At 34.1% G+C, this 23,287-nt stretch overlaps 1 protein-coding gene across 1 annotated transcript; it reads left to right on the top strand.

Annotated features, from left to right (window-relative positions):
* The first annotated feature begins 1,272 nt into the window (after positions 1 to 1,272).
* LOC124406296 (eukaryotic translation initiation factor 4E type 3-like) lies at positions 1,273 to 6,751 on the top strand. The gene is made up of 6 exons (XM_046881666.1): positions 1,273 to 1,461; positions 3,375 to 3,495; positions 4,403 to 4,510; positions 5,388 to 5,510; positions 6,097 to 6,196; positions 6,299 to 6,751. The coding sequence occupies exons 1-6, from the start codon at positions 1,313 to 1,315 to the stop codon at positions 6,331 to 6,333; spliced, it is 636 nt and encodes a 211-aa protein (XP_046737622.1). The 5' UTR covers positions 1,273 to 1,312; the 3' UTR covers positions 6,334 to 6,751.
* Positions 6,752 to 23,287: the final 16,536 nt, after the last annotated feature.

Below are 23,287 nucleotides of genomic sequence, written 5' to 3' on the forward strand. Positions count from 1 at the left end.
CTTACCGACTCGCCTGTTGGGATTATCAATGGGGATATGTTGTTGATTCGGTTGGTAAAGATGAAAGTTTTGAGTTTCACCGCTTGTTCTTTGTCCATTTGGCTGGCGTCTTTAGCAATCTTTGGTCAATGGTCCAGCGCACGTAAATACATTTACGTAAATCCACGTACGTGAATCCTGTCGAGTTCTTGGCCGAGAATCTTAGATATGATCTAAGGTTCTCAGGTTTCAGTTCCACAGTGAGCGATGCGCACGCGCAATGAGCAATTTTGTCATGCATCTATGAACACGGATTTAGAATTACAGAGATTCTGTAATTTCACTTTTCACAATTCCCACGATTTAAGCATTTTGATCAGTTTGCCAAGTTTAGTCATCCAGTCAGAATGCTTGGACGGTGGGAAATGGGCAAAGTGAAATCTGACAGTAAACAAGCTGCGTCAGTTCTTCGTGTTCAGAAAATGACGGCTGAACTGCTTTACCTGCCTAGTCAATTTACGAATATGTCTTTCACATCCGAAATCCCGATCTGACTTCTTCTTTGTCGACACAAGAGAAGTGCCAGCGATATTCCATACGACGGTACCATGGAAACCTTTGACCATCATTCAGCAATCATATGCTGCTAATCGGATCCGTTTAATTAGTCCACCAGTAACTGGATTGCGAAAAATTGCACTATTTAGAGTTAAAAATAACTCTTGAACTGTTGTTTTTCAACCTCAAGAATTATATGATTTCATAGCAATATATGTTCTGACGTGCGAGTACAAAAATAGCCGAAAAACAACAATCTTTTCAGACGACGTCATGCGATCCGAAAGTTATATTCGCATGCAATAGCTGCAACGGCTCATTCAACATAAACGAGGCTGAACATGAATTGGATGTTTGCGATTCGTCTTCATATTTTTATTGTATCATTTTTATCACAGGTTGCTCTGACAATAAAACAAAGATCTTCGATTTTTTGATCAAACTTGACAATTTCCAAAATTTGTATATACTCGGTGCGGACGTTGTTCAATAATTCATATTTTGATCTTACGATAAGTTCCGCAGATACCTGATACTGCGATGTAATTCCTGATCAAAACGACAAGCTCTTACCTGTAAATGGTAGTTGAATTTTCTGGTAAAACTGATGGTACAACATTCTCTCGGTCAAATATTGACCGTTTTACTGCCGTTGTGTTGGTCAACATGTCGACAAACTTACCATCACAGCTGCTAATATACGTAGAGAAATCAGCTGGTACCGTCCGTGTCAGTTGATCATGTGACGTGCTGATAATAGCTTGCTGTATTCAATATGGCGGCGCTGAAGTGCGAGTCGAAGGATGTCCTCAGTACGGATTTGTCAAAATCGCCGATATTCTCGGATCACACCGTTGAGACAATAAAAGAACATGAGACTTCCGGAATACCGCTTCAAACCGCCTGGACATTCTGGCTGGACAAGTGAGTTGATCATAAGAAAACGGAAAGTACCCAAATCCCACGGATATGTGTAGTATATAGTATACAAAATATATATCTATAGTTTATCCCCACGAATGACATTGTCAATTTCAATCAAACTCCAGTACCTGTAACTTGATAAATAAAAATTCACTTTCACCACGTTTTTGTTTCTTAAGTTTTTAGCAATTATTAACATCATTTCCTCACATTTTCTGCATTGCGATTACTCACGATTTTTGTACTATTAACACAAGTAATCGAACGTTAAAACGTTTCTTAATTATGAATAAATGCCCTTTTAACATTCAAAATTGTGTAAACAATTGTTACACAATTCATTGTTGCAAGAGATAAGAATATAATCTCCCCATTGCCAAATGATCTAGGCTATCCAATACTATGTTTACACGCTGTAATACTTTTTTACTTCTTTGTTGCTTACAACGTGTGTGCTCTATCATTAGACATACATAACAACTACTTGCTTCGATTATAAATACGCGCAGTTCATTTACAAGCAGATAGTTACACGTAAGGCGGATCGTTCAGATCTTAGATAACATTCGAATCTTACAACATTTTTATAATAATTTTCCATATTGATCAGATTTTATTGCGTTATTTGATGTCTGTACACTTTTTTCAATAAATCGTAACTGTGTCGATATTGATTATTTTCTTTATTTTCTTTTTTTTTTTGCGATAAACGTCAATGTTTTAGAGAAAAAATGCCAATTTTTCCAACTTCCAGAATAACAATACTCTAAATATTGCCATACTCACAACAACTATAATTTGTATAATATTAACGTTCAAAGTTTAATCAAATTCGTTAATTAACACCTGAACTTTTTCATTGAAGAATTTTATGCAACGGAGCGTTTTTGTAGAGCGTTCAATTCACTAGAAAAAGATATATTTTCCATTATTTTCGGTAGATTCGTCAACTACTTATCAAATTTCAAAGAGCAAGAAACGTTTTTTTTTTTTAATCGTTAAATCGTGAAATCGTTAAATCGCTTCAGGGAAATCGATTCACTCAAAAACCGCTTGTGAAGAATCTAATTCCTGTCCATCAATCTTTACTTCAAATAATTATATTGGGGTGTTTTGAGCGTAGTGTCATGTGATCGATTTAAGAATTTTTACGAGACTCGATCCCATTCTTTCACGATCCTTCGAATCGATTTAGAAATTTTTGATAAATGATCGTGTTTATTGTCGGAAAATGCGCTCTGGTCAACGGGGCTGAATAAATTAATAGAGTTTTCTTGAGAATCAGGCTCCGATTCTCATACATTTTGATTCGATCTTAGCAAAGATCGGTTAGTGGAGTTTCGATACAAAAGATCGATCTTCAGAACTCAAAAGATCGATTCCTGAAGAGATCGATCTTGAATCGCCCTACTGAAAATCCTAATTTCATATGATTTCAAAAAAGCAAATTTTTCAACAAAATTCAATATTTTCCGTGAAAATTAGCACATCAATCATTGTATTTACATAATTTTTTAGTAAATACGGAACCAAAACACCTGATTAGATTTCAATGTAAGCTTACTTTATAAACTTCAAAATGAGAAAAAAAGAAACTTCATTTATATAGGAATAGAAAACAGGAAACTTTAATCTAATTTGCCGATTGCCAATCGATCGCGATCTTATTCTTTACTAAAATAAAAATTTGTATTTCATTTTGAAAAAAACGTTTGTAACACTAACATCTCAGGCTGCTTTAAAACTTGAAGCATTTCAATTTTCCATTACCATAAATTATTATTTATATGCCTTCCATAAGATAATTGCGAGACGGGCAAATATTCGATTTGAAAATTCGATTTCGATTCGATGAAAAATTTGTCAAAATTATTCAAAAATAAAAACGCAGACTGTATTTTTCTTTTCGACAGAGCTATTTCAGGAACCACGGCAGAAGAATACAAGGCAAATTTGAAAAAAATTTATACTATCAACACTGTGCAAAGTTTTTGGGCGGTCTTCAACCACATACCAAATGCTGGGGATATTCAGGTTAGTTTTGATCTTTTTTTTTTGTGAAAATGTAAGTTTTTGAACAAATGGTTGATGGTTATAATCTATATCATGAGTATATGTGTCATAACTGTCACTGTATGAAGAATTCAAATTTATCATTGCAAGATTTCAAAACTAGATACATTTTTGTCCGGTGAATATATCGTTCAAAAAATTTCAGAGATACAGATCCAAACTTGCAACGTCTTTAGTAAATCCAATACGACGTGAAATTCGAATTCTGCGGTGGAAAAAATGTTGCTTTCCAAAATATTCCGCAATTATCTAAAAAAAGATTATCAAATGTCTGTTCAAATTCCTCACATCCCTAAAAATATTCTTTAGATAAATCCATGCGTAATTCTGATTGTCAGGGTCTTTTGTAGTAACAAAAAGTAACTTAACCTCAAAATCAGGCATCTATAGAAGACTCTTGGCTTTTCGTGGAAACGAAAAGTGGGTTTTCATGTTTGACTGTAATATTACCTTGCAAACTATGAATAATCGTGAATAATTTGCATACTGCAAAATAATTCGTTTTTTATGCCACAATAACCGCTACTTAAGCAAATTTCATTTAGGTAACTTGAAAACTTCTGAATCTATGGTTAATCCTGATTGTCAGGGTCTCTTGTAGTACCAAAAATTACCTTAACCTCAAAATCCGGCATCTATAGAAGGCTCTTGGCTTTTCGTGGAAACGAAAAGTGTATTTTCACGTAAACTTTATTTACGTGAGAAGTAAAAACTTCTGAAAATAATTACGAACAACATCTAAATTATTGAAGATCACAGAGTGATTACGAAGGATAAAAAAAAATGTCTAATAACGTTAAGCCACGTAATTCTAGTTACAGATTTTGATATTTTTTCAACTCACGGATTATCATTTCTTGTTCAACAGGTAAGGTACAGCTATCATTTGATGAGGGATGAGAGATACCCGCTATGGGAAGAACCCGTGAACCAGCACGGTGGAACATGGAGACTCAAATGTCACAAGTACGATACGGTAAGTGGATATCGGGTTCCGAATTCAGTTACAATCATACTCACACAATTCATCCGAATTTCCATCAGCTGCAGAATTTTTCTTGCGAAATAACTAACGAATTAAGTATTATAGCGAATTATATTCGTAAGCTACAAAGGTGTATTAGAAGTATCGAAAATAGTAAAGACACTAGCACAAAAGCTTATCGTTAGTTATTGATGCCTTATTTCAAATCACCCTAAACGATTGAAAATCGATCGGTTTCGTTTGACCAAATTTTACTTAATTCTTTTTTGGGGACTTCGGTAGAATTTTGGAGATATCGAATTTTTTGTTTTTCGAATGACTAAAAAAGCTGTGATCAAAAATTCCTTCCAATAAAATTTAGAAAGCCAAAAGTTCCTTGTGTATAGACTTTCGTCGCAGGAGATTGAAGTTTTTTTTCAGGACACATGCTATCATAATCTAAATTTTGTTGGGAGAAATTTTTGATCACAGCTTTTTTAGTCGTTTAGTCAAAGATCAAAAACTCGATATTATCAAAATATCGCTGTAGTCCCTCCTTAACGATTGTTCATATTTTCAGAATATTATTTTCCACACATTCACTGAAAAACTTCTTTTCTTGATCATTTCGACATCGTTAAAAAATCGAATTTCATTAGAAAAAATTCCCTTTAATAAAATCATTGTACAAATATACTTGAATATTTTTTATCATTTAGAATCGATTCGAAATGAAGCATCGAACTCTAAGCTTTTCTTTGAGATTCCACAATTTTTCGTTTTCTTACTTACTTAACGAAAAGAATAAATTTATAACTTGCTAAAATCAATGAAAAGTATCGATCTTCAGCTAACGATCCTCCTTAAATTTCATAATTCCTTTACACAGGCTGAAGTATGGAAGGAAATCGTTTTGGCAGCAATTGGAGAACAGTTTTCTGACAGTGTGGCTGAGGGTGACGAAATCTGCGGTGTCACAGTCTCAATCAGGGACAGAGATGATCTTATACAGGTTATATGCTGACATTTTAATATAATCATTAAGAAGTTACGATTTCGCAAGTTCCTTATAGGGCAATACGTAATTTCTCAACGCGACTAAAGAATTATGGAATTCAATCTGCATCACTGCTTGGTAAAAAAAAATTATTTTTTTCTAAGTAATAATGCTGTGAGGCTAAAGCGGGTTGATGACTTATGTTCATACAATCGTTACATAATAGCTTGTATATATTTTTATGTTTCAACCGCGTTCTTGTAATTCGCGTTTCGTTATTTATTCATTTATTCAAAGACAGTAGTTGTCGTTTCGTCGTCCTTGAAAAAGTGTTTTAATTAACACGGTAATAAATTACAATGCGTATAAATCGACGAAAAATTCTTGACCCAGAAAATTGATGAAGAGTGGAATGAGGTTGACATTTTTCTTGTATAATTCGCCCGATGCATATATACCGGGTGAAAACATAAATCAATCACGACTGAATTTTAAAAAGTAGAATCGTTTTTAAATTTGTTTACACGATACGTGGTTTTGGGAAAATATTAACTGTACAAATTTAATATACATGTATTATTTTTTTTTTTTTTTTTCTCAGATATGGAACGCGAACGCCACTCTGGCGCCTGCTGCCACTGTGTTGAAAAAAGTTCATCAACTATTGCCGGAAGTCAAGTTCCCTACCGAATTCTACAAACGTAAGTTTATTCCGTTAATCAGTAACAAATTGTTACATGTATTATACACGAATACCTTATTGTATAATCGATGACGTGAAATAATGAGAATAATATTTTTAGCCCATCAATCCAATCACGCTTACGGCCGTCGTTGAAAAGCAATTTACAAATACGTCAAAGTCGAAGTGGCGATGCATGAAAAATTGATAATCAGTACGTAAAATTTGCAGTTAGTGCTGCAATATTAGTAATATTAAACAATTTTTTGAATTTTTTTTCTACACGACGACGAATGTGGCCAAAGAATTTGACAGGCAACAACTGATCTGAAAATATAAAGATAAGCTGTGATTATCGTGGAATAATGAAGAGGAGGAAAGGAAAAAAAAAAACTGTCGTTTTTATTTTGATGAAGCAAATTTTAAAGCTTTTTATATAATCCGTTGGAATTAATGAATGATATTTTAATATTTTATTGCAACTTTGTGATATCGAATTTGATTGTTTCTTTACATATTATACAATTATTGGTGTATTTTGAAATGTTGAATATATATATTTTTTTATACTCAATTTTGATCAACTTAATTTTCACATTTTTTATAATTATTTAAGATCGAAATAAGTTGACTAAAAATTAAGATTCTGTTATACGATGTATATGACTTCTATAATTTTATTTCAGTCAATATTTCTTCTAAATTCGTACAATTTTCACTTCGTAATATCCCTGGAATATCTCCAGAGATTTGTATGAAGATTTAGGCAATGCTCTCAAAATCAAAACAATGCGATTTAGATTCGTTCACAGAACAAAAAGGAATAAACAGAGCCTGGAACAGTTTTTTTTTTTTATTATTTCACATGTTTCAAATTCTGGTATCGAAAATTTATAAATCCTACGATGGTCTTAATTAGCATATCCAGACAATTTTTCATTCAAATATTTTCTCTCTTTACTGATCCAGTTTACTCGATGTACCTACTTTTCAGCTAATAATTGACAATCAGCCATTTTGCAAGAGAATTTTCACCTGTAATCCTGCCTGTCATTGATTATATTTCTTATATAAAAGTAAGTATATATCTAAGCTTCACAATTAGCGGAATTGAAACTGAAATTCGTGTTTTTCTTCTTAAGATCAATATGGAATTGGATTGTCTTGCAAAAATAATCATTTTACTGATTTCAATGACTATAATAAAAAACATTGTCAAAAGTTGACCTCGAAATTAAAAGTTTTCAAATTCTATCAACACGGTAGAATGTCTTTTAATTTTTTCAAAATTGTTGCCACTCTATCGCATTCAATGATTTAGACTTGATCCTAAAAACGTTTAAAAAAGCAATAGAATCCGTACAAAAAACTCGTATCGAACCTTGATTGCCTTTAGCGACTGGAATTACTGACTTTTCGATAAAAAGTCAAATAAAATTTTAATACAAAATTAAATTGTCTAAATATTGCATCGATGAAAAAAACATGACGTCTTCCCGACGTCATTTGAACAAAGAAAACTTGGAGTTCCGATAATAACGACCTTTTAGAATTTAATACAAAAGATATCCTTCGGCAAGGATTATTTTTTTTCACGCATAGCACAAGTGTTTCAAGTGTCCAAATCGTAAAAAAATTTTGCTTGTATAAATTTATAACAAGTGATCTGTAAATTTCGTTTTACGTCGTAATTTACTGTCGAGACGATTCTCGCGATATAGAAAAAAAATGATTTTTTTTTTTTTTTTTTTTTTTTTTTTTTTTCAAGTTTTTCGGTATGCTTATAAGGTGCAGATTTTCAATGAATTTATACAGGGAATGTACACTAAATTGACGTAAATTGAGATTAAATTGATATATTTTATTGCCCATTTCGCAGTACGCACCGTTTATTATAAGCTCATAAAAATTTCTATAAATTTTTTTTTTTTTTTTTTTTTTTTTTTTTTTTTTTTTTTTCATAATAAAAACGTTTTTGAGAATCTTACAGATTCCACGGTTATAGATTATTGTTCGCTTTCGTAAAAACTGATGTATGTTAATAAGTCAATCAGTCACACTCGACTGCAGCATACATGCGTAACCGGCTTTAATATGTGAAGATATCATCTGTTTGGGGGAAAAAACCAGTCTCTGGAGTTTAGAAGGCTGTTCAGAAAATATTATCATCATTATTAAATTATCTGTGATTAATCGAGTGAGTTTTTGTGAATACCTCAAATTCCTAGATGGCCGATCCCTCGCCGATGATCGTGTCTGCCGCCTTTTAAGATTATGTTTGTTGTCGCGCCGTCTCGGCGCCAGCTTTACACGGTTTAAACATCGCGATTCGACGCGGTATTCAAATTACATCAAGTGCTGCTTATATTCGCGCATCGATAACTCAATTTCCGTTTGCGATATGCCATATGACGCATTATTCGAATCAGGAATTCTAACGAGAAACGGTCCGATAATTTTCTGTATCACCGCGTGTTACACCTCATCGATATAAAACATTTAAAAATTTTTTTTAATTATCTCGCATTCAATTATAATACGTGGTGTATTATATTAGTGTTTGTATAAATTCATTATTTTACCTACGTTGGCTCGTTTTTAATCGCATAATTTATTGTGAATTCGAGTGTGTGTTTGAAACAAATGAAAAACAAACATGAAAACAAGTCATATTCGATGATGCAGTTGGCGGGGAAAATTATCGAGTGTCCGTAAATTACGTCATTAGTTTTACTGGGGGGGGGGGGGGGGGGGGGGGTACAGAAATTATGACGTCATGCCCAAAAAAAAAAAAAAAAAAAAAAAACGCGACTACTGTGGCTCCTATTACAGGTAATAGATAAAGTTTCTGTAATGCATTATATATATATATATATATATGTGTATATATGCTTACTTTGATTATGCTACTTTTAAAAAAAAATTTTAACCGAAAAATTCTATTAAACGCCTTAAACAGGAACAGGAGAGGGGGGGGGGGGGGGGGGTTAAAGGCTCTTGAAATTCGATGACGTAATTTATGGACGATCCCTTAATGTCAGAGACAAAAGCGCTATAGAATTTGAAATATATATGCGAAACCTATGTACTGTATAATATTGTTATAAACAACTTCTAACATTAGCGTTAGATCCTGGTGTTTTTTTTTTTTTTTTTTTTCTTTTTTTGTTTTGTTTCATGAAAACGAAAAAAATCGTCACGTCGATAAACGCGCGCCAACTGTACAGTCCACGAAAATTGTGAAAAAGATTTTATTCAGGAATCCGGTAACCAATAAATATAATAATATCTTTAAGTTATACCACATCGTAACTCAGGAGATACTGCAATCAAACATTTAACTGATCGAAGCGATAATATTAATTAAATGTTGCTATATTCACTTATAGTTATTCGCATCCGCCTCCGCAAATACATACATATTTGTACTTGCGAAATATTTAACATTCACGTGTGGTTTTGAACGAATATCTTACTTTTTTTTTTCCCAATTTTGAATTTAAAAATTTTTTACTTATATTTCGGTAAATGGAATATTTTTTAAGGGACTTCTTCTTATGTGAACCTGAACTCATATCAAACGCTCCTTTCTTAGAGGTCATAGCCTTTAAGTGAGACGTGTACCAACTGTCTAAAGAAATCCCTAAATTGCTAGGGAATTATTTTTCTGGCGAACGCCACCCTGCTCGGTAATACCATCATGTATAGTCATGGTGTGAGTTGTTTAAAGTCTCGCTCATTTTTTCCCCACGCAGATTCAACGTCACAACAATTAATCACCACCGATCTAGGGTATTTTGGCGCCGTTGGTACGCATCTTACTTAACGCCAGTCCATCGCGAGAGAGAAACTTTTTCGGAGAAAGAAGCTGCTAACGGAAAAGCATCACACAAAATCGTTTCACGTTTGCAACGTAATTAGCGCAACACGAAGCAGTGATTGAATGATTTTATTCTACGATTAACATCCATAAATGTATTTTAATTGATTAGATTTATATTGAATAATGATTTATACTATTATTGAATACAAATTGACGGCAACACCGGTTTTTTTCCTTTTGGTTATTGTGTCATTAACTAAAAACTAATTGGTTAAATTTTTCTTCGATGTGATTCCAAGTAAACAATTCTTGGATGTCAGCGCGCCATTAAGATTTCCATATTATCGGATCATCAAATTTCTTTGTATACTCCACTTATAAATATCCACAATGAATTCTCTTTTCTACTATTCTTCGAACTATGGTGAGAATTTAGGAATTTAAAATCATTTAAGAACTAAATATTTTCATCTTTTTTCTTTATTACCAATCGTTCCGCAGACTTGTTTTCAAGATAAATGTTATAAAAAACATAATATACGCCCTTTTGGTTTTGAATTTTCTTTTCAATCCTTAGCTTGAAAATAAGTCTACGGAACGATTGGCAATGAAAAAAAAAAAGGTTACGCGCCCTTTTATAGTTAGAAACACGATATGTCAGCTTCTTTCATATGAATCTCAATTTTCATATAGAAATCAGTTAAAAAAAATTTAATTTTTCTTGATTTTACACTTGTACGAATAAATAATACCTTAGTGCACAATATTTTCAATTTTATTGACATACACGAATTAATATTACGAGTATAAATACTCAGTTCTAACTGCGGGTTCCATACTTTTATAAGTATTGTGTGTTATTCGAGTTTGACCCAACGAGTCGAGAAATATTGAGAATTAGCAAAAAATTTTACAAGCTATACAGAAAAGAAACAATTAATGCAATTTCGTTGGACGTCAGTCGATTCCTTTATTTTCGATTCCACTGGCTGTTTTTTAAATAAAAGAAGAAGAAGAAGAAGAAGAAGAAGAAGAAGAAGAAGAAAAAAACAAAAAATAGGTCCAACCGAATGAATATTACATTTCACTCTGTATTATTCAATTATTTGGACAAACTGTGACAGCTTTAGGTATGATCGCAAATGTTTTAGCATTTGCAATTAGGTCTGTCAGTACACCCGAGAAAACACAGAGAATAAATTAAACGTATCCAATTTTACGGTATAATGTCAAGTGTATGCTAATGTGTGAATTTTTTGTTTTCATGCCATATTATAAGACAAAACCGGTGCGAATTAATATTACGTTATTTCACCCGTTCGTAGACGTCTAGAAATATGTGTGTGTGTATTCATTATGCATACATTTAGTATGCCGCAAACTATTTACGAATTAATGTATATGGGGTATTCCACATCAACTCGACCAGTGTTGAACCCCGACTATTTTCAAAATCATTTCGTGTTTTTTTCTAACATTCTACTCAGTGAAAAAGGTGACCAGAATTTTTTTCGAATTTTTTCTACAAAGCCGTTTGTTTTTTCTAAATATTTGAAGTCGATTGCGAATTCCCAGTTTTTTAAGTCTGAAAAAATTTTCAAAAATCCTGCGAGTCACACAAAACACTCCCCGTTACAGAAAACGTGGTCCTAATTTTTTTTCTATTTTTTTTTTATCACCTAATTCGCAATTTTGGAATTTTTAAACCCAAAAATATAAAAAATTCTGAATCAGGTCATAAAAAACAATGGAAAAAAAATTCGGTCAACGTTCTCCTTAACGGGAAGTGTTTTGTATCATTCACTGGATTTTTCAGAATACTTTCAAATTTAAAAAAATCGGCAAAAAAAATTTGAAAAAAAATTCAGGTCACGGTTTTTACCGAGTAGAATGTTAGAAAAAAACATGAAATGATTTTGAGATGGTCAGCGCTTAACACTGGTCGAGTTGGCGTGGAATGCCCCATATGTAGGTACCTATAATCTAACCCAATGTCCGGCAGGTGCTGGAGAAGGAGTAGGCGACCTTGCCAAGGAGACCAATAATTTAGCTACATTGCTCGTTAAATTCCTCACAACTTATGACACGGAAATTTTATCTCGTTTCTTTCGTTTCTTTTCTTCTCTTCACCTTGTTTAATTTTTTTTTTTTTTTTTTTTCTCTCTTTAGTGAATTTTTGTTTCCTTTTACTCGAGTGTTTTTCCCATAGAATTATCACTAAACGTACAAAATTTTTCCAACTCTTAACAAACAAGAAACAATCAAACTACACAAATCTCAACTTCAAAGAAAAATATTGTTTGGCAATTATAAAATTTGAGTATAATGGATATCGTCGTAATTATAATTATGAATAATAAATTTTTTCGGTTATAATTAGCAAATCTCTAGTTTACTTTACTTAATTTTTTTTTTTTTTTTTTATTCAAGTGAGACCTCAAAATCACTGTATTATTGCACCAACTCCACATTCTCCAAATAGTTACGATACATAATTAAAAGCCTGTAGTAAAACGTGGAACCACAATATTCATTTTAATTTAACACCGATAACTAAATAACCGATAATAAAATTTAAAATAGATTTCTGGTGCTCGGTGAAGAATACATGGAAATTGGACAAAAAGTCCTGATCTGGTGTTAAAAAACCGGAACGATTATACGTAGTCATATTCTTTCAAAACTATTAATAACCAAACATTTCTTTTCAATACGAACCTACGATAAAAAAAATTTTACTTCGTTGAAAAGAAGTTCTTCTAATAAAATTCGAACAAATCAATTTGATCAGTTTCACTTTTTGAAGCCTGCTGTGATTAATTTCCGTGTTTATCAATTTCTTTCTTCTTTCTCTAAGCACGACGAAAATTTCAAGTTAACAGAGACGCTGTATTTAACCGTTTATCGTGATCGTGAATCGTGGTGTGCTTAGAGTTCTTACGACACGCCCATTTCTTTGAGGTTAAGGTGCTTATAAAGACGCGTTGTACACCTCGAAAACGCGGGGATGCAAAACTGCCAAACCGCTCGAGCGATCAGAGTGAAACTTAGGTAGTTAATGCCTTACTTTGGCAAAAAGTGGAGCGTCTGTTTACTTTTTGAAAATTCGGAAAGAAATTTTACAGATTGATTACCACTCACAGAAATTGGCCAAATTTTCACAGTTGCACGGAATGGATCAAACTCTCCGGTATGATGCCACTCGGCGATGATGGAACACACATTTTGAGCCCAGTCCCATGAGATTTGATAGTGAAATGTCGAAATGGCAGCTGATCTGGTTTTCAAATTACGAAGAACACCGAAATCTCATTTTGCCGACATTTGTTACCTAAATTAAGCGCACTTCGGTAATGCATGCGTGTAATATCGGTATAAACCACCGGCATACGTGAAAGGTCGATAAAAAGTGTCGCCAAAATGAGATTTCGCTGTTTTTTCGCAATCAAAAACCAAATCAGCTACCATTTCGTCATTTCACCATCAAATCTAATGAGGCTGGGCTCAAAATGTGCGTTTCATCACCGCCGAGTAGCATCATACCGGAGAGTTCGATCCATTCAGTGCAACTGTAAAAATTTGACCAATATCTGTGAGCGGTAACCAATCTGTAAATTTTTTTCCAAATTGTGAAAAAGTAAAAAGACGCTCTACTTTTTGCCAAAATAAGGTATTAACTGCCCAAATTTTACTCTGATCGCTTGAGCGGTACAGGAATTTTGCATCCCCGCGTTTTCGAGGTGTACAACGCGTCTTTATAAACACCTTAAGGCCTTTAAGTGGACTGTGTACCAACTGTCTAAAGAAATCCCCATATTATTGGGGAATTATTTTTCTGCCGAACGCTACCCTGTTCGGTGATCCCATCATATATAGTCCTGCTGTAAGTTATTCAAAGTCCGGCTCATTTTTTCTCCACGCAGATTCAACCTCACAACAATAAATCACCACCGATCTAGGGTATTTTGGCGCCGTTGGTACGCGTCTTAATTAACTCCAGTGACCACGAGAGAGAAACTTTTTTGGAGAAAGAAGCTGCACTCCTAAGCACACCATGTATACTCACACCACGAGCTGAATACGTGAGTTGATAATTATCGGTCTCTCGTGATCGTGCAAGTTGACGGATGACATCACGAGACGATGCGAGTCGCACGTCAACAGTGATTACAATAGGGTCAATGCTATCGGCGATTTACATATAGGCATTAACGTCAGCCTGGTAAAAACGAGATTCTAATGTACACGTATGATGCGTGGCACAAATTAATATCGGTATGCTCAGGGGCCATATTTATACGTACATGCATACACTGTTAAAAATGTTTATGATTTTGTTACAGTTTTACTAAAAAAAAGTTAAGCAAAACTAGAATTTCCGCGTAGCAAAGTGGATTTACGATTATAAATTGTTTGGAAATGTAATAACAAACGCAGAGTTTTTAAAATCGTTGTTGAAAAAATACTCAACTACTTTTATAAAATTATTAAACTTATGGTATAAATACAAATTGTTTCGAACTTTCTGTACATTTTTTTAGACGTACTAAAGTAAAATAATTATAAAAAAAGGAATTCCTTTATGTTTTCTAGGTATTTCCTATCATTTTTCAAATCTCTTTAAACCAAATAAAAATATTCTTCCAAATTGTTCTTAACTTTACTCATTATTTCTACTGAAATCATTCATCTATTTACAATTTTATTGGAATAGAAAAAAAAGAAACGCATAAACTTCGGTGATCCTGAATTTTTCAAAATCACTTAGCTAATACAGCAATTTCAGTTTACCATATTCAATAAAATAAATACTTAAATTGATAAAACATTGATTTAATACGACTAAACAAATGTATCCCGGATTTACTACACCGAAACGAATAAAGATAATTCCTATACGTGTTTAGTAAATTTACAGCAAACATTTTCAACGATGTAGATATATACATATATATTATAATCCATAAAATATATTATCCACGCTCGTTTGTGCAGCGGTGGATAATAATCGACGATTGATTTTACCATTAGCTTCTCCGTTTGAAAGAGCCAGAAGCTGAATTGCGACTGATCGAGGGACAACGGCCTGCAACTGCGCGTTCCTATTTCAATAATTATTATCCGTTACAAATCGGTGATCTCATGCTCAGCGTATGCTCATGTGAAATCAATAAAAAAATTTCACAAAACGTTTGTAACGTAGATATTTCTTTAATGCCACTAACGCTTTGCACGCGATCAGAATTACCTCTTAGTATATATATATATAAGGTATATTTATATCTTTTCGTTGCTAATTTGCCTCTCAGATTCGTTCAAAATATTTAAGGACGAATCCGGGGATCCTCTGGATGTAAGGTTAGGAAACGAGAGAAAATCGTTTGAAAAAATCTCTAGCAGTGTTGTCAACAGCGGCAATGATAGAGAACACAAATGAAAATATATCTCATTATTTGATTACAGAAATGAATCTTAGCAAATTTGAGTAGGAAGAGCTGATCGAGATATCAAAAAGAATTTGAAAAAAGGTTTTTTAATTAGAACGATCGAAACTTGTTTTTTATCCTATATACAAATGTATTAAGGCTTATTTTATCTACGATTCAGATATCCAGTGATTGTCTTGTGAGTGTACTAATTTTTATATATGGGACATTCGACGCCAATTCGACTTGGGTTTTACCCATAACCTCTCAGATTTAGCGGGCGATTTTTTCTATGATTTTTCGCACTTTGAAAGGTACTCGGTTTTCTGCGACTGAATTTCAATTTTCTACAATTTTTAGAAACGATTTTATCGACCGACCAAAATTAACAATTTGAAAATATTTGAAAAAAAGTTTTAAACAATTAGAAGCGAATGTCATTTTAGTATGAATGGTTACTGAATCATTTTTACATTTCACATTGGATTTTTGAAATTTTTTTCCGATTTTTCGCAAGACATTTTTTTTTCCTCTTCAGTTTGCTGATAAAAAAAATTGAAAATTGTAAAATGGTTCCGAAAAATCTGAGAAAGCTTGGAAACAGTAAGAAGGGAAAATCAGTCCTTTCCGGATCCAAGCTTAAAAATTTTATATCTGACGCAGGATTTTTCAGAATTTTTTCAAATTTTTAATTTCAGTCGGTCGATAAAATCGTTTCTAAAAATTGCAGAAAATTCAAATTGAGTCGAAAGAAACTGAATTCTTTTAAAGTGAGAATAATCATAGAAAAAATCGCGTGACAAATCAGAGATGTAAAACCCAGGTGGAATTGGCGTGGAATGCCCCATATATAATAATTTTTCTATAAAGTAAAATTTCTTGAATGTTTTTCAGACAGGTTATGACTATCTAGTCACCGAGCAACATAAGCCCAAAGACATTGGAATTAGATCAAAAACACCAGAGTTTCATTTCGGACGTTGTAGTTATAAACCATTATTTGAAATTGTTAATATTCGAACTTCTGTTATTAGAATTTCTTCGGGTTCATTTCTACTTCACGCTAAAGATGGTATTCATTATCATTAGCGCAAATGACATAGCCGGCGATAGTTCAAACAGTTTTTTCGCTTTCCCTAACTTTCGATTCAGACAGTCTGGCCGATTCATCCTTATTATAAATTATGGCTACTGTAAAATTGTTAAAAGTCTGTTAGATATTTAAATATCCGATCGTATCATGTTTTTCCCTTGAGCATATTACGAGAAATTTTAGCAAGATTTCGAATCAATTTATAGACTACGTAAGAATTTCATCGAAATATGATTTTATATATTTATATTTATATATACATAATTCTTCGGAACAAAGATACTTTAAATTTCATCAGCTACATTTTACGGCCTATTTTTTTGTAGGCATAGATTCTTTTTATAGAAGGAAAAAGGTTTTGTAATTGCCAGATTTTTAGGTTTTGCAAGCTTCGTAATTGTCTCCGGAAACATATAAATCACTTCAGAATTCTTCAGAACTATAATTACTCTCTCTATTTTGGAAATTTTCAGAAAGACCTCCAAACCTCAGTTTCGAGGAAATTCAACATAAATTACAATCAGAGATGAACTTCTCAGCGAGGTCAGATAATGACTTTGATTTGAAAATGCAGTGCGCTTTAAAGTCTTCAACCATTTTGTCAAACAAAATTTGTATTTCTATATTCTTATCAGCATTTATACTTCAAAAACAATAGCTGACTCTGCATGAATTCGAATTACTTTGTGCACCATCATTGTATTAGGTGTTGAGAGCTGAAATATTTCTACAACGAAGCTTATAACGACGATTATAAAATTCTCTGAAAACCGGTAAGACATATGGATTATGAGAACCCTCGAGGCAAGTTTGAAGAAATAAGATTTTTGAAAAATGATCATGTTTTCAAACTTGGACAAATATTTCAGTAAATATAGCATCCGATGGAACGACAACGAACGATGTTATCACGTTTCGAGCTGTTTTCCGTATATTTCAAGTCACGATTCATCACGAGGGTTAAACGAAAGTCAGACCCGCCAAAGCAATCAACAGTCTCAACATGACACGTAAATTGTATAACAGGAAGTAAAGGGCATGGGATAATGCATATTTTTCCTTCTTCGGAGAAGATCGCAACAGCTCGCCCGAAACAGGATGCAGATATTGCCGTCCGGCAATTAGCGCGATCCTGTTGATTTCTGACCTGCAATGAAACTAATTGCTTTGGGAAGTCCCCGTAAAACGATGACGCATCAACTCAGTATTCGCGCAGATGAACCTAACCTAATCTAACCTAACCTAACATTCGTACCAATCGGTCGCGTTCCGCCTGCATTTAGGCAACGCGCGTACGGCGCGAGCGGCAAATTGCCTGCTGGCAGGCGCTGCCTGGGGAATCCCAGCGTGTTTTTCGTGTCTACCTATGTTGTTTTATAGAACTGCTCACGTGGCTCGGCAGCGTACATACATCGATGAACTCGTGTTTATATTCCACATGATAAACCGCGTTAAGATTATCGCCTGGCGATATATAACGGTAGTGATAAGTAGTTGTTTACCGCGAAATAAATCGTGGATTGCAATATATAGGTTATGATCGGACAAGGTTTGCTTTACGGTATCAGTAAGTGTCTATTTTGGTGTAATGATCTTATGCAAATCAGGTGACTCTTCCGACCGGATGCTCGACGATTGCCTCGCTAATATTGTTCAATCATCGTTCTTCGAATTTATCGCTAGCTTATGTAGTCGGAATAGATGACCGATTTGTAGTAAAAATAGACAGTGACATGACCGATCGGCGAGGCTGGTGTTCACACCGCGTGTTGCTGCGTGCGTATGATGTCTGGTATCTGTTCTCCACTGGATCCACTGGATCTTCGAGCCGGTCATCAACTGTCGTAAGCGCGAAATTCCGCATATACACGTGCAGGAGGTAGTCACTTAATTTTTTAATAACCTGACGGGTGTAATTGCTTCGCTTGGTAAATTAAATTAGGGCCTCGTTAGCCGGCGTGACGGTTAATCGCAGCTGGTGTCATTTCACTGTCAACTTCGACTTTGTGTGATATTGTCAAGTGTGTTACGGAGTTTTGCCCGCAGCATTTACTTTTCATCGTGAAAAAGTATGACCTCACGGTTGTCGCGTATCTATAAGACAAATTTTAGACGCTACGGGTGATGATCGTCATGATGCTCATGATGATTTGCATCGCTGTTTGTGGAAATACACCTGACGATGTTTACGGATAAAAAGATAACACCGTAAATGAGCTAAAGTTTAACTCATAAGGTACACATCATTATACCATTATACTTATACCAGAATTTTCCCTCATCTAGACAGCTGCAAAATATTACTAATTGCTATCCATTACCTGCAGAGTAAACTCAGGTGAATAACTCAAACATACATGTTTCGGTACCTAATCGTGACGGTAAATTTTGTGGACTAGATTATACGTTTTTTGGAATTCAGTCATTCGTGAATAGATAATAGACAAAATTATTTTTGATAACTTGATTTCGAAAATTTTCTTACAAATAGTGGATTTGAAAATACCAATACGTATACGGTTCTAGAGAAAAATGTTTGTCGTTTCTTCCACTCTTTCATAACCACATATATGTTAGAACGGTACACAGGAGTTCAGAGGACCGCACGGAATTACAAGAAGAAAAAATGAATAATCAAAAGAATTCCATTCTCGGGATTCATCAAGCTATTTGGAGAAAGGAGCGCTGCATTCCGGTTAGAACTGGGAATACCCTTATAATGGGAGAGCAAAAGCGTGGGCAAGTGCTTTGATCCGTCCTGCATTGAAGTGACGCCATTGATGTTTGTCACCAGAAATCGCCAAAGAATTCTTGAAATGACTTTACGACCGTATAAATTTGGAACCGTGAACATGGACGTGGGCAAACTATCTATAACAGACAAGTTTTTATTAAACTATTTCCATTTCAAGATTTCCGCTGGGTCACGGTCAACCAAATTCCATTTTCACGTTTAATATTGAAGCAAAAGATTATCCAACTCCTTCGGAGAGATTTTTTTTTCGCCAATTATTACTTGCTGTGTGCGTTTTTTAATTTACAGAATTCATAATGGTGCACGGACGGATTTCAAATTTAAAGAAAATCGACGAGGATGACTATCATAAACAAGACACATCATTTCGCGAACAGTATTGTTCTCAACTGGTGACCCCAACTTAGAAAATTTTTGTCCCTAATTCGAATCGGTGACCTTGGCAAATTCTATGACTGTTCTATAAACCAAGATTTTTTATTTTGGAAGTTTGCAAATTTTAAACCCGGTTGAAATGTCTTGGATCTTTTTTTCTCTGTTTCATGCGATTTTAATTGGAATTCAAGTATCGCATGGATGATTTCTGGCACCAATCGTAAATGAGTTGAGTATTTTGATTGGCTGAGATAAGAATATTCAGGAAGCTTGTTTCGTAGTTTTATGATTATTCAACCGTACCCGAATACTGTAATTTCTCGTAAAAATTCTTGAACGTGTTCAGAGTGTCATCGACATTGTTTTTATAGACGCCAGCTTAAAGACGCCATCGAAACGTCTATCTTGTAAAACGGTAGTGAATGTATTCGAGATTGTTTTTTTTTTTTTTTTTGTTCCTATCGATGTCTTTTTTTACACATCGATACATCGAAGTTTGCTAAAGCTAACGAGAAATCTGTGTAATACAACTTGAAGATTGTGAACTGATAGTGAGCTCGATAATAGCTTATACATAGGCAAGATTTTAGCCAATATCTGCAAAACAAATTTCTGCGCACTGACAGAGGCGCCACAATTCAGATGAATCTCGTCTGCGTATGAGATTAAAAAATGAGTAAATAGATGAACAGGAATCGTTGAAATTAATGTTGTGTTGTTAAATGAGAACCCCGTAAATTATTGACTGGCTATACGACTATATCACAGTATCGCTAGAAACTAGCAAATCAAATTTTAAATAACACACACGGGAAATTTTACAAGATCAAAATTATAATATTTTAATACTTTATCTTCTCCTGTTTTCTCTCACGTCTGTTGCTATTATTAAGCTTCTTCTTGCTATCGGTTATAGGCACATATATCGCAATGCCAGACAGCGGCAGCGATTGAATCTACAAATCACACCGAAGAACTCAGGATCGTTACTACCTGACAATATATATTATAGAAACAATAAATTAACCCGCGTACATAATCAACTAATCATTTCGCTTCGGAGAATAATACCATCATCCAATTCAATATGACAAGACAATTTTCAACTTCATATAACCGTGTCGCAATTTTTCATTATTCATGCTGATTCTCGGTGTTTCTTTTTTCAAATCAAATATGTAATTACCTTCACGTTTATCCATCCTATAAAATTCACATTATAGGTGGGTGTAATTTCAGGTGATTCGAATTGATGAATGCTCACCATTTATCAACGGGCCAGATTTCGTTTCTTCTTTAATGTACATAAATTTTCACGCATATCTCGCTATAATTCAATAATATATGGCTGAAAGTCTTGTCTTTTTAACCTTTCTGTTATTATATACCCGCGCGTATACACATGCCTATATAATATCATTCGATTCGTAAAATATTTTTATCCGCATTCTTTATCATAACAAAGATGAATATATTCATTCAAATGATTACCTTGCGGCACCATATTTCGTGTCCATTTAAATTATACGAATAGTGTCTGTACTATTATTTGCTAATGTATTATTATTCGCCTCGTCATTGCGTTCTGCAGGAAATAGTAGAACGCATTCATCTCATTGTTGTTCTTTTTTATGTTACATATACATTCTGTGGTATAATTTGACAAATAAATAGCAATTTGTTTTTCATTATTATTATCAGCATTACTTTTGTACTTGGTAAATTAAGGTTGACAAAATAAAAAAATAAAATAACCGCAAATTACAAAAACCGGACAAAATTTGATAACGTTCGAAATTCAAATTTACGCCGAACGAAGAAACTCGCGCGTCGGTTCTAATGGTTAAGAACGAAGCAGGCAGCCTGTATAACTGGAAACAGGTATAACAGTTGGACGACACGTGCTGAGATGTTTAGACACGACTTAAACCTTCCGCGTGAATTTATTACTCGTGAAATTCTTTCAGATTGTCAAACATGATTAAGCCGCGTTTAAATGAACCGCAAAAGTTGAATTTTTGAAAAAATTTCGGGAGCCTCGATGGCCTGAAAATTGCGATTGAATTACTCGATAATTATCATACGCCAAAAAGATTTACCGGCTCGTTTTTTAAGCCTGTGCTGGTAGCTGATTTCCGCGGTTCGCGTTGTTTACGTTCATTTCAACGTGAGTGCGGCTTAAGAGTTCGACGGAAGCCCGACGTCCTTGTCATGGCCGCGGGGCGTCGCTAAGCGGCAAATTATGACGCGTCACGAGGCCTCAAAGGCGAAACTTGTCCTCGACAATTGGTAGATTTCCGTTTTTAATCTTCATCTTGTATATAATATTACCGGTATAGATGCGTATTATATACACACACACGTATATAACAGCCGGTTATAGATGTATGTACATATATCTATGAACTTCGCAATTCGGAAGATTCTTCAAGAATTTTGGCAACACGCATTAATGTCACGACGTAAAGGTCATTACACGGATGGAAATGTTCCTTTCATCCATGCATGAATCTGTTGCCTAATGCCCAATTATTATACACCACCGTTATGCAACTAGCTTTGTATCAATTTTGTAATTTGATTGTATTTCGATTTGCAAGTTACAAGCGTATAACTCTAATGTGCATGGTCGTCGAATCGTAATTATGCGATTACACTCGGTGCATTGAGAGAAATTACATTCCTTATAGGGTGCGTTCCGATATTAGCTCCCAGTGCTGTCAACCATCTTTTATCTTTTTTGCGCTACCGAGTTAGTGACTAGATCTGTCTCTATCCTAGGGAGTTTTTAGCGCTGACAGCTAATTTCGGAACGCACCAAGTTACTAGTAATCAGCAGAGTGACAATCAATGCTTTAGCATATAGACCCTCATTCGACAACCTATCGCAAAAAATTACCATTTCAATCGAGCTGGGTGATGAAGTAACCAAAGATTACTAGAACTTTTTACTTTTCCCCCACGTTTGTTGGTAGCAGAATTTATTCGTAGCACACTCTCGAGATAGGAAAGCAAACAAATCTCCATTGTTTGTTATTATTGGAGTCAATGCTACCACTCTTACGAATCAATTTCCTTTTCAACAATTGTTTTTGTGATTGTGGTGATAGAACGTCATAAGTTTTCAAATGGAAAAGTAGAAAAGGAAACTTGTGTCACGCCGCTTTTGACCATGCAAATATTGTTTAAGCTACAAGAAAATGTTGCACAAGTAACCATCTAGTGTGATCATAGTTTTCAATACTAAAGTTTCTGGTTACTGCAGCATCAAGTCTGTTTTTTAAATTGACTGAATTTTCGCAGCTGAACGGAACTTTATTACCGATTTGTCGCTGCACCAACATAAAATTATGCCAATAGTTACGCGAATATCAGTACAAATTACCATAAACAATGAAAATAGTAAGACGCACTACAACTTTTTTTATTTTGGTTAGGGTAAAAAATGAAAATGCTTAAGCGAATGTAGTGAATACATATCACAAGTGTCGTTAATCTGGGATTAAAAAATTAACAAGTTCTAATTTAAGCTGCCGCCCGCAGTAATTCCAGAAAAGTAGACAGTCGTGAAGAGTATAATAATTATACGTGGTTATGCGATAGTCAATTTTTTAAACCCTTAAAAAACCGATGAATTT

Source organism: Diprion similis, chromosome 5, assembly GCF_021155765.1.
Source record: "Diprion similis isolate iyDipSimi1 chromosome 5, iyDipSimi1.1, whole genome shotgun sequence".
Lineage (NCBI taxonomy): Eukaryota > Metazoa > Arthropoda > Insecta > Hymenoptera > Diprionidae > Diprion > Diprion similis.